Genomic DNA, 14741 nt, shown 5'->3' with positions numbered 1-14741 from the left:
AAAACAACTGTTTTAAATGCAGTGGAGAACAGTATTTCAACTTACTCTTAAGTTTGATAATAGCGTTAAGCTAACATGATACCAGGAGGTATCCAATACATAGAGAACAAGGTTAAGAAGGTATAACGTGATTGGAGAAAGGAATTGGCATCAATAAACAAACCAACCTTGTCAAGTGGCTAATGTGGGAGGTAGATAACCAGAGCACAGGTATAAAGTGATGAAAGTTGTTACTAGTCAATAATACCAGAAGGGATTGTTAGTTATTACCAATCACAAACTGAATGAGTCAGCAATGCAATATCATTGCCAAAAAAATATTGTGCAAATGCATTGAGGTGGTGGTTTATGCTTAACTGAGGTGTCTGTTGGACTGATAGGTGGGGTGGGGTGTTTGCGTCTCCCCCCTCTCTCCTCAGGTAGAAATGCAGGCTGTCTAGGAAGAATTCGCAGAATTCAAGTCAAGCAAAACCATGGGGTAAACAGGAAAAAGGATGTAAGGTGTCTGGTTGGATCCAACAAAATACAGCCTTAAGAAATCGGAGAACCCTGTTTGGCCCTCTTTATCTTCTTTGTCTCCTTTTTTGACCTGTTGCTTTTGTTCACCTTGGAGTACAGCAAATACACAGAAGATTGTTCAGTCTCCTTTAAAACAGCTGTAGAAATAATTCTGTCTTGATCTGTGCTAGGTCCTATACTTCAAGAACTGTCAAAGTACTGTGTGTAGCCTAAAAGTGCTCTACAGAAAAAAAGTGAGTCTCTAATATAGTAAAAATAATATAATACACCATCTGGGGGTAAAGTCAAACTTCAAAATGGTCTGCCTGCTTATTATCTGTCAAGGAAGACCAAAGACATTGTTGGTAGCCATAACATCTACTTTAATCACTGTTTAATCAGGATGACTTAATATTCATAATTTTTCCTCTTCCCGCTCTTGTTCTCCACAGCAGGTCATCTCTGCTGTCTGATGCTAAATCGGTAATTTGTATGTTATCTTAGGTGTAGGCATTTGGAGCTCTCGGTGTCAAGTCTAAATCTTTCCAGTTCTTTGTGTATAAAAATCCTTAAGCCGTAGCTCTTCTTACCCATTCACTCAGCTAAAATTAATTTTTTGGCTCTTGTTCTTCTACATTTTGATTACTGCAGCATCTTTTTCTCTGCCTTTGACACAGTCTTGCTCAACTACGTTCATAACATGTTGGCAAAAATTGGCTTGCTGATAAATTCCATTACTTCGCTGTCTCGGGATAACATTTTGTCAAGATTGGCCATATCTGGATGGAGTTTTTCTGGTGCTCCAGGGAGAGACGCGTGAGGGAACAATCCCGGAAGTCACATTTCCGTCCCCTGAAATACGAATTATACTTCTCTCCCTAGAGATCATTGCCCAAAGAGCTGAGGCACAAAATTGAATTGTAATCATGTTATCATTTTGTATGTCTCTTGTCTTAGGCTTAGATTGTAAGCTTTGTGCCCGAGATCCATTCTTTCTTGGCCCCTAATGCAGAACGGCTGCAAGTATAGCAGAGTCGTGGCCCTCCATTGGATTTTCCAGATACAGTGGTGACGCCAGTAATAAAGCTGACTTGCTAGATTTATGTGAGTGGAAAATCGAGAGGCTTCTCTTCAGAGGAGACTGGACTGGGCCTATTACCATCAACTGCAGTTTTGGGGAATAGTTTCTCAGTAAGGGCCTTGTGCATTTGGCCCTCAGTGTTTCCCTTTTTGAATGAGCGACCAGAGTGGAATAGAACTTCTGTTATTGGGGTGTTCGGCATAAGACTGAGAAATCCAAGACGTCCTTTTAGGAGTACTTCTGTTTCTGCCCCCAGAAGGGGTGGACTGGATGAGGTAATCGCCTCTTCTTCAGTATTGCATGTTGCATAATTCCACGGTTACTCCACAGACCTGAATCAAGATGGCTGTTGAAGGAAAGAAGAAGGGACAAAGAATTCAGGCGGCCTCTGTGGAGGTGTGCGCTGGCTGGGCTGCCCCTCGGCTAACCAGAGGGCTTTGCTTTCCCACCACGCAGCCCGGCCTCGTTCGGCTACAGGAAGGCGTTATGCCTGAGCAATGTGTGGATGGAAGAAAGGCCTATTTCTTGCTCAAAAGTGTCAGGAACTCCTGAAACAGGCTGCAAAACCGTGCCTAAATGAAATGTCTTGGGTTGGAAAACAATGAGGTGCTCATCGAAGAGTACCCGTTAGCGCTGTTTTGCGGAGGAGATGATCAAGCAGCAGCAGCGCATAAGCAAAGTGCCTGCATGGCACTATGCAGCTTAATCTGTGATGGAAGTCAAACTTAAGGTCTTCCACAGCAGAGTCTTTCCTTCAAAGTTCCTAAGGCAGACTTCTGGCTATTTGAGTGCCCAGTTTTCTTTGTGGTTTTTACTTGTTAAAATCCCACACATTAACTCTAAAGAATATTTTGCCTCTACTTACCAGAAGGATTATTTAAGGAAGTACTGTGAATGCTTACTACCTCTTTTGTTCACGCAACCACACTTTTATTTATTTTTATATATATAATTTTTTTATATATATAAAATAACCCATATATACATGGGGTTTTTCCCCCCTCATTTAACTTGCCTACTTAGGGTCTACAAACTATAATTTGAATTTAACTGAAACATCAGGTTAACTTACCTTATGTCTGCTTAATTGTTAATATATTTTTAGTGTAATAGAAAATAAAAGTGTGTTGACTGTAATACATGAGCTATCATTTGGTGCTGTGATCTTATAGATGGCCTGCCGTGCTGTGTTATGCACCGTGATTCTCTCTTGTGTTGTTTGAGATTGGGGTTTTAGAAAGCAGAATTCTTGGGATGACAGCTAGGGTTTTTCATCCCATCCAGAATCCAGATCTGTTCTGACAACTCTTGTTTTAAAGCACCGCTTTCTAGCACATCTACTCAGTCCCCCATTTCCAGTCCTCTAAACGTGTGGCAGTGCAGGATCCAGTTGGGAAACACTTTACATGTAAACTTGTTTCGGGTATTTAATATGACGCTAAGTTCTGTTGTAATCTTTGTGCGTTTGTGTAGGCTTTCTCCTGTGTGTGGATTCTGGGTTTTTTTTAGGTGTTTGGGGGCTGTTTTTTGGTTTGTTTTGGGGGGGTGGGGTTATTCGCTTTGGTTTTGTGTTTGTTTTGTGGGGTTTTGGTGTTGTGGTTTTTTTTTTTTCCCTTCTCTGATTATTGATTCTTAAGTTAGCACTTAACTTTGTAATGATTGTAGAACTTGTTTTGCTACCTGTTAGGTTTGCCTTGTAATTATGTATTTTACTATATGTATTTCATAATTTCTCCACCCACCTCTGCTCCAGCATGTTAATCTTTCTTCTCTGCTGACTTCACAGAGGCTCTGCATTTGGTAGAGCTAGACCTGTTCATTTTCTAGTTGTCATGTAGAAACTGGTGGTTCTTGGAGCCAAACACTCCTTCAGGATCAGTTTTCTCATCCCCATTGTCCCCACGGGTCTTATGGTCCATTTGATTAGTTGGGATGTCTCTTTGTAGTAGAGACTCCATGGGCTGTTCTTGTGCAAGTGTTTCTCCTGCAAATATGCTTGTTTGTCACAACATGTCAGGAAGACAAGAGACACATATACTCTCCTTCTGTGTGTGAAATCTTACTAGTCTTACTGCTTTCTGGATCTCAGCAACAGGGAGAAGCTAAGAGATGGAGGACGTGGTGATTGCAGGCATAGCAGGAAAGCTGCCAGAATCTGAGAACTTGCAAGAGTTTTGGGACAACCTGCTTAATGGAGTTGATATGGTCACAGAGGATGATCGAAGGTGGAAACCAGGTGAGTGCTTATTGTCTCTCCTTTTGGAGCCCTGAGTTCTAGAGGAATTATCCTATGAAAGGAAGGGATTTATCAGATGTGAAACCCTGCCAGAGCTTTTGAATTCATTTCTGGTATATCGTCAAGAAATTCAGGAACAGAACACTTTTATGAAGGTCTCATGCAATCCATCTTATGTCATGTCCCATGCAGCAGTAGCTTATAAATACATAGCTTACTTCCGAGGAAAAGAACACTCTGACAGAGCAGCTAGGCAACATGAATCCTGTACCTGCTGTTGATAGCTGTGGCAGTAAGACAGCTCTGTCACTTTTCTGGGTTCAGAAGTAGCACAGGGACTCCAGTCCTGTGATTTATGACTTTTTATGATGTTCTTTTCTGTCTTTTTGTCTTTCTGAAGTGTTTGGCTCATGTCTATCCATTTCAAGCTAGTGATTTGCACAAGTGAAAAGTAGCTTTTGTTTTCCTTCTACCTGGTGACTGACTGGAACCACTGATTTGGACTCTGTTTATGTGCTTGGTACAACTTGCCAAAACAAAAATGCTTAAACCGGATAGGTGTCTTTTGCTACCATATCCAGGAGAGTCTTAAAAATGACAGTTGTTTTTGTTAATGCAGTGTTCTCATTTCCAAATGATATTCAGAGAGGTGGGTAGGGAGATATTAATACAGCACTCTGGGTACTGCAACAGGGAAGTGAGGTTTCACGTATGATCGAGAGTCGGCTGTGGTCATTATGTACTTTGTCTCAGCTGGTAGCTGCTTTAATTCTGTGACTCAGTGTTGAATTTTTCTTCTCAGGAATTTATGGACTGCCGAAGAGAAATGGAAAGCTCAAGGACATAAGCAAATTTGATGCATCCTTTTTTGGGGTTCACCCCAAACAAGCTCATACAATGGATCCTCAACTTCGCTTGCTGTTGGAAGTTTCTTATGAAGCTATTTTGGATGGAGGTAAGCAGTTGAGTGACTGAAGAGAATTGTGCTGTTATTGTCCTTGTGCAGCAAATGCAGACATGCATCTGTGTGATGAGATCTCTGACAAGAGAAAGCCATCACAGTAGAGAGGAGACCAAAGAACTGGTACAGGGTTTAGAGCAAAGCTGTCTTCTCTGGAACTCAAACTAGGAAATCTACGCTGACTGCCAGCAAATGTCTACCTGCCTCATATGGCGCAACCAGTATGACAGAACCGTTAACTGTTTAAGAGTTTCTAGAGCTTTTGTATGTTCTGCTCTACTCTAATGTTCCATAACAGATCCTTTTGTTAAAGGCATATTTGTAGTGCAAAAGGAAGATGACTTGATTAGAATTCTCATCCATGGTCTAAAAGAATGGCAGATGGCCTGATGTATTCCTGTCTATTGGCCAGGTTCATGGAAAGTTTGTGGCATTTGATCTGCTTCTGTAGAAGGCTTGCCCAGGAAGTGTACTTTCAGAAATAAGACCCTCTTTTCCTCCATCACTGCCAGTGTCTTGAGCTTTTGAGTTACTTACCCACAGAGCCAAAAAGTTTATTCTTCATGTTAAGCAGTTTCATGTCTGAACATAAGCACATGGGAAAAAGTTGTAACCACCTCACCAGTGCTGACTTACAAAAATTAACACTTGCTCATCTGCTTCTCAGTCTAAAGGCTTGAATATTCTGCTTGTCCCCAGGACTCCTGAAGCACAGAGAAGAAACAGCAGAGATTGCTGCAAGTTGAGCTTGCTATGTGGGGTTTTTTTAGAGCAGAGTTGTTCCTTGTTCCAATTGTTGACTTTTGTGCATAAGAATTTTCCTTTCTGTCTTGTATTCCGGGTCTGGGCTTTGTGTGTGGCTAGAGACAGATATTCATGTGCTCACATGACAATCCAAGTGCTGTGTTTTTACTCCCCTTCGGTCTGCTTCTTTTCTCTGCACTGGAAGTTAGCTGTTAGCTTATCTGATCAGCATTTGTGTGTCTCATAGTCTATAAGCTTTTTTTACACAAGACTCTAGCAATGCCCAGCTAAGCTGAAAAGCTGTCTCTGGGCACAGTATATTCTGGTCAAAAGCCAATATCAAAGTTATGGTGGACTCTGCAGTAAGACTTGTAAGGTCTGCAATTGAAACAGATAAAAGATAACTGTAGGTAAGGGAACAATGCTGCAGGCCTGCCAGAAAGGGATAGTAAGTACTATTTCATGAACTGATGCCAGCAGACCTGATATCTCCCCAGTTTGATCCTCATGAGTTTGTCTACTATAATCTACCTTCCAATATCCTCATAGGTATTAATCCGGCCACCCTCCGTGGCACAGACACAGGTGTATGGATTGGTGCCAGTGGGTCAGAAGCTGCTGAAGCCTTTAGCCGAGATCCAGAAGAACTTTTGGGATACAGTATGACTGGCTGCCAGCGTGCTATGCTTGCCAACAGGCTTTCCTACTTTTATAACTTAACAGGTAAGTGCCCCCAAACCTGATCAGCAGTTGCAATTTGAACATGATTGTACCGCAGTTTCTGTAGATGAGTGGGATGGATATGATGACATAGACCCATTTTGGGATAAGAAAGTAGCACGCAGCTATTGTAAGGAGGCATATGAGAAGCAGAAAATGTATTAAGTGTGTGATAAGACTCATCGTAAGGCTTTGTAACTCAGTTGCTGCTGCTGGGCATAGCTGACATTCATCTGAAAGATGATGATGTCAGGAGGCCTTTGTAAAAAGGCCTAGGTCCTTTCCTGCCTTTAGACTGCTATTTGGTATCAAGCTATGTAGAAGTCAGCTAGCCCAGAGACAAACTGACTGGAGCAGTTGGCTCTTTTTGAGTAAAGTGGAAGAAGTGGGAGAGCCACCACAATGATGTAATTGAAGGCATAGACATGACTTGAACTGTGTGTGGCATTGAAGATAAGAGTGGAGGGATAGGAATTGCTCTGAAGAGCAACACAGATAATGGCAAGGGTAGCACCAGGAAGGGGGAGGGATTTGTATTGGTGAGAATGAGGAAATAGATGAGACCTGCCTGTGAAGCTACAATATCTCTTTTTGATGGAGACAGAGATGGAATTTTAAAAATATCCTTAAAGCCAAACTGTTTGCAATTTTTTTATTCCACCTTTCTTATCCCTTGTTATCTGGTAAGCAGGCAGAGATGGCGATTCTTGTCTCCCATTGTATTAGGATTACTTGTTATGTTCTGAAGCAACTCTTTATTTAATTTTTTTTTTGTATGTTTCTCTTGTGATCCTGTCCTGTAGTCTTTGCAGAGCAACTCTAGGAAATAAACAGTAAAAAACTGCTTTTTTTGTTTTCCCTTTCTGTTCCCTAAGGACCAAGCATGACTATTGACACGGCCTGCTCCTCTAGTCTCATTGCTCTGGAAAATGCTTATAAGGCGATTCGTCATGGACAGTGCAGTGCAGCCCTAGTAGGAGGGGTCAACCTTTTGCTGAAACCCAACACTTCTGTGCAGTTCATGAAACTGGGTTTACTTAGTCCTGATGGTGCCTGCAAGGTTTTTGATGCTTCAGGTAAGGCATTAGAACAAAAGGTTGTCATGTTGTATGAGAGGAACTTATTGTGGAGTCTATGAACAGATATGGTTGTAATACAGCAAAGAGCTGGCCTTGTAATTGCTCCTAGGTGCACTGTTTGGGACATACCCTAGACCTGATCTGTGTTGCATGCTCCATTGAACCTGGAAAACTAACTGTGGAGAAGAAACTGTATGGTTCATTCCTCAGCCCTTGGGGAGAGGAGATAACTGTCTTTTGATGGAAACTTGTCTATCATCATTTGTGATGAGCAGTGAGCCTTTTTAGGACATAATTTTTTTTTTTTTTTAAAAGAAAGGGATATGTCGTGGTCTGTTGTGAATGATAGCTCAGGAATGAGATGACCTTACTGCATGGTGTTTTGCAACTTTTATTCAAAGCAGAACAGAATTAGTGACTCATTCTCTCTCTGCTCTCAGGAAATGGATATTGTCGCTCTGAAGCTGTTGTTGTCGTTCTTTTGATGAAGAGATCTATGGCTAAGCGGATCTATGCCACAATAGTCAATGCTGGAAGTAACACTGATGGCTTTAAGGAGCAAGGTAGGCCTTGAGCCTCTGAAAAGTGAGATACCTACAGAACTGTTCCATCTAGAGTCTTTGTCATCGAAAATGGGCTGTTGTGGGGTTCTTCTTTTGATGTGTGAGGATTTTTTTTGTTGTTTGTTTGTTTTTTTTCTTTTTCTGTTTTGGTCATGCAAAGTTCAGGACCCTATTTTGTAAAGAAGTTGAAGGAAACAAGTGGTGCTTTCTACTGTACACAGTAACAGGAATGTCCTATTACTACTTTAACCTTCTTCAGGACATCTCTACAGTAACTTCTGCACTGATGGTAGAAATGTAGGTGGTGTTATGACTATAAGGTTCTTTCCTACTGCTGTTCCATTTCTCTCCCTCTACAGTTATGGAGACACTGAGTTTCACATATTCTGCTTGATGTAGACATCCCCTAGTATTCTGTTAACCAGTATCTTCCCACACGAGTCTAACTCACTGCTTTAGGTCCATTTCTGGTTCCTCTGCTCTTCTTCCAAAGAGCCTGAGAGGTTATTGTGTTTGGTGCTAAGAACACAGGTGTAAATCCTGAAAGTCTCTGTTTTTTTTAGACCTGGTAGCCCTAAGCAGTTGAAAGGTTGCTAAAATCAGAACAGGAAGCATCTGATAGAAGAGAGGAATTGATGGCAGTTTTCGTCCTAGGTGTGACATTCCCATCTGGAGAGATGCAGCAGCAACTGGTCAGCTTTTTGTGCAGAGAATGCGGTATCAAACCTCAGGAAGTGGAATATATTGAAGCTCATGGGACAGGCACCAAGGTCAGCATGGCCCCTTTGGGTTTGAAGTGTTTTCTTGTCCCTTACCTTCTTCTCTTGCATCACTTGCCACACTTTTCCATCAAATTATTCTTTGTTTTTTTCCAAAATGAACTATATTTCTCCCTTCTATGAGTTACTAGAATATGTATTGCTTCACCACTTTTGGATTTTTCCCAAAGATCTTAATCTTTCAGATTTTTCTTTTGTGGTATGTCTTGGAAATGCTAGCTAATAGCCATTCTGATTCTCTTTCTACTAGGTTGGAGATCCACAGGAAGTAAATGGCATTGTACAAGTCCTCTGTCAATGTGAGAGAGAGCCACTGTTGATTGGATCATCCAAGTCAAACATGGGTCATCCAGAGCCTGCCTCTGGGCTTGCTGCATTAGCCAAGGTAACAGATGGCTTGAGAAAGAAAATTGGGGGAGGAGGGGAACGGAACAGTGTATGGGCTTTTAGCGCTCATTTGTTTTAAGGAAAATATGCACTGATCCAGGATAAGATGTTCACTGGTAATGAGAAGAAGTCAGGTGACTCTTGTTAACTATCTGTCTTGCTTCACCTGCAAACACTTTTAAAAGCTCAGGTGGCTATTCTGCAAGCTGGACACGAATGCCCAGGTGGCTCTCCACTGTGTGCACACACATTTTAGTTCCCCCTTCCTACTGAATTCTACAGGAGCATAACTCTCTGCTCAGAATAAAGGCTTTGGGATCACTTTATTGATTATCCTTACACTGGACCTTCCAGCAGAACTCTGCTGTAAGTCATTTGGGTTTGGGGGGCACACAAGTAGAGGGTTTTAAATGTATGGAGTAGTTGGCATTGACCAAAGATAGAGGCAGTGTGGGCTCTCAGTGCCAAAAGAGTAGCTGATTCTTCTGGCTGTTTGTCAGGGATGTATCATCTCTTCCTCTTCTCCCTTGTGTTGGCAGGAAGCCAGGTGAGCTCTTTGGGATGAGGCTACCAGCTTGAATAACTGGTTGTCTTAGCAACCAGCCTACTAACTACTGCTGTAGGCAGGCAATCATCTATTGGCTCTGGCTGCTAAACTACTTAGCAGAGAGCTAGCTAATGTTCACACTTGGTTGTAAGCCTATTACTGACAGCCTTAGAGCCATGCAAATTGAAGTCACATACATTGTCTCTACTAGAATTTTAGGCTCTTTAAAGTGGTTATTGTGACCTGAATACATACAACTTGCTGTGAATAGCCTCATCTGCAAATAAATCATGGAGACAGCAGTGTCTGTCTCTCTGTAGAGGAAAGTTTACTTCTTTTAGCACTTCTATCCCTCAGACTGACATATTCATGGAAGGAATGATAACTGAGTCATAACTTACAACACAGTATGGATGGAGAGGTTTGTTTTATCAACAGCTTGTTTAATGCAGTTCTGCTATGATCTGTCAGGGCAGGATCATAACTTTGAGGTACTGTTTCCCTGTGTTTCTTAGCGGATGCAGAGCTGCAAAGGCAAGGGCCACAACTTCTTTCTGAAGACTTCTCTGATACCATGTTTTCTGACTCTTTTTTTTTATCAATTTTCTCACTTAATTTTGTATCTGAACTTACAGCTGCAGGCAAGAGCCCGTGGCACCCATCATGCCTGCTAGAATATCTTTTTGCTATACTTTTATTAAGTTGTGTTAGGTCTGGTTTCCAGATCTGGCATATTGAAAGCACCTGAAGCTTTGGAAGGATATTGGAAGCTCTGTCTCTGTTCTTGATTCTTTGAAAGTTGCGCAGCAATTGGTATTTTAAGATTTGGAAGTTAATCAGAATGGCAGGTCAGGTGTCCTTGAGACCAAGTTGGAAACTACACCAAGACCACTGTCTCTTAGACAGTAACTGTCTCAGGACGTCTGAAGTTTCCGTAAATGGAATACCATAAAATGGTCTTATATGCGAGACGTCAGTTAGAAAAACAGATCTTGAAAGTATCTGATTTCAGACTTTAAAGAGAATCTGTTAATTATGTAGATAGTTAGGAAAGAAACTAGGGCTTGCCAAGGCCATTTTAGTTAAATTCTGGTAAGGGAGGGAAAACACACCTGCACCTTTGAACTACTCAGCCTGTCTAATTACTTGTACAGCAAAGAGAAAGCTTCTTGGTGGCTCTGGTGTACGCTCACTGTACTGTACTCTCAAACTTCTGTAGAAGCCATGGCAGACTTAAAAGTACAAATACATATGCTGTGTAAAGCAGCAGCAAGTTCATAGTGCATAGTATTGTAGGTGTAGGACAGTGTGCATGAAGATACGTAGGTCACAGCAACTTAAACATGCTGACTGGAGTTGAAATCATGCATTTATGCTTGTTGTTCTCCCAGGTAGGCTGCCATCTCTGATAGTCAGCTTGGAAGAACAGTTCCCAAACCAGTATCTGTTTCTCTGACCATTTTGGGGTGATGAAGGAACTGCCAAACGTCCAGATCACTGAGTGTTTGCAACTGATCTTGTAGTCTGTGATTTGCTGGACTTGTGCCACAGAGGAGTATGGGCTTGGTGTCACGGCCTGTTCGTAGAGATGCTGCTGAGAGAAGGGATCTCTTGCTCTTTTGGCACAGCTATTCTAACTCACGCTGTTTCTGCACTTCCCTTTGGCTCTGCTAGTTCTGACCGATCTGCTGTTCCTTCTTTTTTGGATCAAGAAGACAACAAATGGGTGCGAAGCAGCGAGCAAACTCCTTTACCAGGGCTTCAGCTTGGCTCTTTTGCAGTCAGAAATGGAAGTATTCACTGTGATAAGGAAGAGCATGTTTTGGCTGTGTGTGACTGGGGAGAGATGAAGCAGAGTGTGATGAAGGGACAGGATCTGAAAGGGGAGAAAGAAGATGGGATGTTCTTAGCAGCCAGGCTGCTTTTCCAGCAAGACTGCATGTCTTTCCAGTTAGAAAGGGTCTGGAAGCTAAACTTAAAACTACCACCCTCACTTTCACTGCTGACTTCGTGCATGGACTTAAAATTTGCCTAGGTGAAGTAGGTACTACCTCAGTAACATCAATAATGCTATTCTCTGAAGCGTCCCTTTATCCAAACGTAGAGAGCTGCTTTAGTGTATGCTACATAGTAATTTATAGTAAAACAATAACAACGAAAGAATGTTTGTTACAAGAAAATGTGGAGCACAGAATGCTCTGTTTTTTCTTCCAGGTCATTCTCTCTCTGGAACATGGGCTGTGGGCTCCAAACCTTCATTTCAGTACCCCAAACCCAGATATTCCTGGCTTACAAGATGGCTCTTTGGAGGTAGTTTGTAAACCAACGCCGGTGAAAGGTGGCCTTGTCAGTATCAACTCTTTTGGCTTTGGAGGTGCTAATGCTCATGTCATTCTGAGGCCAAATAAGAACAAACGCCAGCCTTTGGAGACTTGTAACACACCAAGACTAGTTCAGATTTGTGGCAGAACCCAGGAAGCTGTGGAAATACTAATTGAAGAGAGCAGAAAACATGGAGGATGCAGCCCATTTGTAAGCCTGCTCAATGATATCGCTGCAGTTCCTGTATCCTCCATGCCTTACAGGGGCTACACACTAGTTGGCACTGAGAGTGACATAAAGGAGGTTCAGCAAGTTCAAGCATCTGGTAGACCGCTTTGGTACATCTGCTCAGGTAGGTGTGCAGCAGTGGGTCCAGGCTTCTGCATTCCTCGGTAGAGCTGGGGCTTGAGCAATTGGATTCTGTGCTCTAACGTTGTTTTCCCCTCTAGCATGGGGAAATATCTTGCAGCCCTGTGATATGTCTAGGAGACTCATGTTCCCTGTGTTTTATCTAATCCTTCCAACTTTGCTGTCTTCTGGTGATAGCAAAGTCCAGGAAAATAAAAAGCAGTGCCTAATTTAGAGGATGTTAGAAACGTACATTTTGCTCTTAGAATTCCTCCACTGCTAGAGCAAGTGTGTGGTGTCTACTCCTCTTATGGAGCGTTACTAAAGCTCAGTTTCTCCTTGCATATCCCACAGGTATGGGAACACAGTGGAAAGGTATGGGCCTGAGCCTTATGAAGTTGGATTTGTTTCGCCAATCTATATTGCGCTCGGACGAGGCTTTGAAGAACACAGGCCTCAAGGTCTCAGACCTGCTTGTGCAAGCAGATGAGAACACTTTTGATGACACTGTCCATGCATTTGTTGGACTAGCTGCTATTCAGGTAAGACTCAAATGACTGATGGAGGGGGTCATGGACTCAGTCCAGATAAGCATGCTCTGCTAGTATGTCTGTTTGGCTGGTAACACTTTATACCAATTAATGGAAGCTTGTTTTATGTAATCGGCAAATGGTAGCTGTTAGAAATACCTCGCTAGGAGGGAGTGTGTTGCGCCCTTGACAGTTTTGGGCTCTGCCACTTGCAAGATGCTTGGATGAATATTGATCTAAACTGATTTGCTTGTGTATCTGTGTGTGTATGTGGGGCAGTTTCTCCTTTTAAGAGACTAAGGAGTGTCATAAATTTTATGTAAACGTTTGTGCCAAGGAAGAAGATTCCATAGAGTGCCTTCTAAAACTTGTTCTGCAAATGAACTAAATAATGCTAAATGAAGTGTCTTTTAATTCTGGGTGTCAATGTGGGATTCATTCTTTCTTAACAAATTAGAGGCAGAGCTTTTAAAGTGATCTGGAAAGCTGGTCTTGCCTCTTACTTTGTACAGACGTGCTCTTGGCAACCTCCTGTTATTGGAAATGCTTCTTAGCATGATCTTACAGGTCTTTTCCAACCGTAGTGATTCTGTGATTAGTGGAAAGCTATACAGTGGAGATGCCCAAACAATACTGGAGTCACGTAACGATTCTTTGGAGAGAGTGGAAAGCAGTGAGGCCAAGAAGAATGTCTGTACCAAAAAGCCCTTTTGTAATGTACTCACTACTGCTGTGTGCCTTTGAGGCCTGACACCTGCTTACTCTGGCATGGAATCACTAATTGTACTTTTCCTTGCAGATTGCCCAGATTGATGTGCTGAAGGCTGCAGGTCTGCAACCTGATGGGATCTTGGGCCACTCAGTGGGAGAACTAGCTTGTGGCTATGCAGATAACTCCTTAAGTCATGAAGAAGCCATTCTCGCTGCTTATTGGCGGGGACGATGTGTTAAAGAGGCCAAATTGGCCCCAGGAGGAATGGCTGCTGTTGGTAGGTATCCCCTTACCAAAAGAGTGATACAGGAAAGTACATCTGATCTCTGTTGTATGGCATTGGGATAAAATTGGGCTCTGAAGTGTGTTGGTGGAGACAATCAGGTCTGTAAAATTTTGGCTACTGTTCCCTCTTCTTTTTCTCCTGATGTAGAACAGGTTGTTAAATACTGAAGTTCATATAATGGTAGTAGTGTCTGACCTGGAATAGAGCAGAATTTTGGTAAACCAGCCAAAACTAAGTGGAAATGGAGAGATTTTTTGACAGGTGACCAATGACAGCGGCCTGATAAATAATCTCCTTGAAAAAAGAGGTGAAAATCTAAGGCACTGGGGTTTTGTCTCCTGATATATGCGTGTGTATGTATACACACACATATATATTTAAATTATTTAAAAAAATAGAGATATTTCTGGTTGACTGGAAGAGTAATGAAACGTGTGAAACCAGTAAGCCCCTATTGTGTAGTGGGTGACTGGCTAGTGGAACTTAATGCCATTAGAACTTACTTGGGCCTAATAGCACTTAGGAAGAAGCTTTCTCCTGAACAAGCTTTGCTCAGTGTTTCTGTAAGTCATATATTTTTTTGGGTGAAATTTTGAGCTTTGGACCTGGAAGTTTGTCTTCATGGTGTGGCTTCATGGTGACTTAACGTTTAAAAATAACATTATTATTGGTAGCATTGTTGTTCTTTTGTTTCTTATTGGTTGCAGTAGTCAATTAAAACTGAAACACTTAAGAGAAAAGCTATTGCAGGTCTAATGCAGTATGTTTGACTAGGTCACTTGTTACCACCCTAGACTTCTCACTTTAACTAATGGTACAAAGGGCTACCTACCTAATTTAGCTTTCTTTTCCTTGATAGTAAATACATGACACTTATCACAGAACTTATCTTGGAGTACTGCATATAATATGTTTTTCGTAATCTGATGTTGAATTCAACTTCTTCCT

The 14741-nt window shown here is 42.0% G+C and overlaps 1 protein-coding gene across 1 annotated transcript in view; it reads left to right on the top strand.

Annotated features, from left to right (window-relative positions):
- FASN (fatty acid synthase) overlaps window positions 1–14741 on the top strand; it is a 46585-nt gene that overhangs the window by 2453 nt on the left and 29391 nt on the right. Inside the window, exons 2-11 of the mRNA XM_059828032.1 lie at window positions 3669–3815; window positions 4618–4770; window positions 6070–6243; window positions 7116–7316; window positions 7760–7882; window positions 8537–8652; window positions 8912–9046; window positions 11810–12269; window positions 12620–12807; window positions 13595–13784. Coding sequence (XP_059684015.1) covers window positions 3689–3815; window positions 4618–4770; window positions 6070–6243; window positions 7116–7316; window positions 7760–7882; window positions 8537–8652; window positions 8912–9046; window positions 11810–12269; window positions 12620–12807; window positions 13595–13784 — 1867 coding nt within the window. The 5' untranslated portion in view covers window positions 3669–3688. The remainder of the gene's footprint in view (window positions 1–3668; window positions 3816–4617; window positions 4771–6069; window positions 6244–7115; window positions 7317–7759; window positions 7883–8536; window positions 8653–8911; window positions 9047–11809; window positions 12270–12619; window positions 12808–13594; window positions 13785–14741) is intronic.

The sequence above is a fragment of the Gavia stellata genome, chromosome 22 (genome assembly GCF_030936135.1).
Source record: "Gavia stellata isolate bGavSte3 chromosome 22, bGavSte3.hap2, whole genome shotgun sequence".
Lineage (NCBI taxonomy): Eukaryota > Metazoa > Chordata > Aves > Gaviiformes > Gaviidae > Gavia > Gavia stellata.
This window is presented reverse-complemented; position numbering and strand designations above follow the sequence as displayed.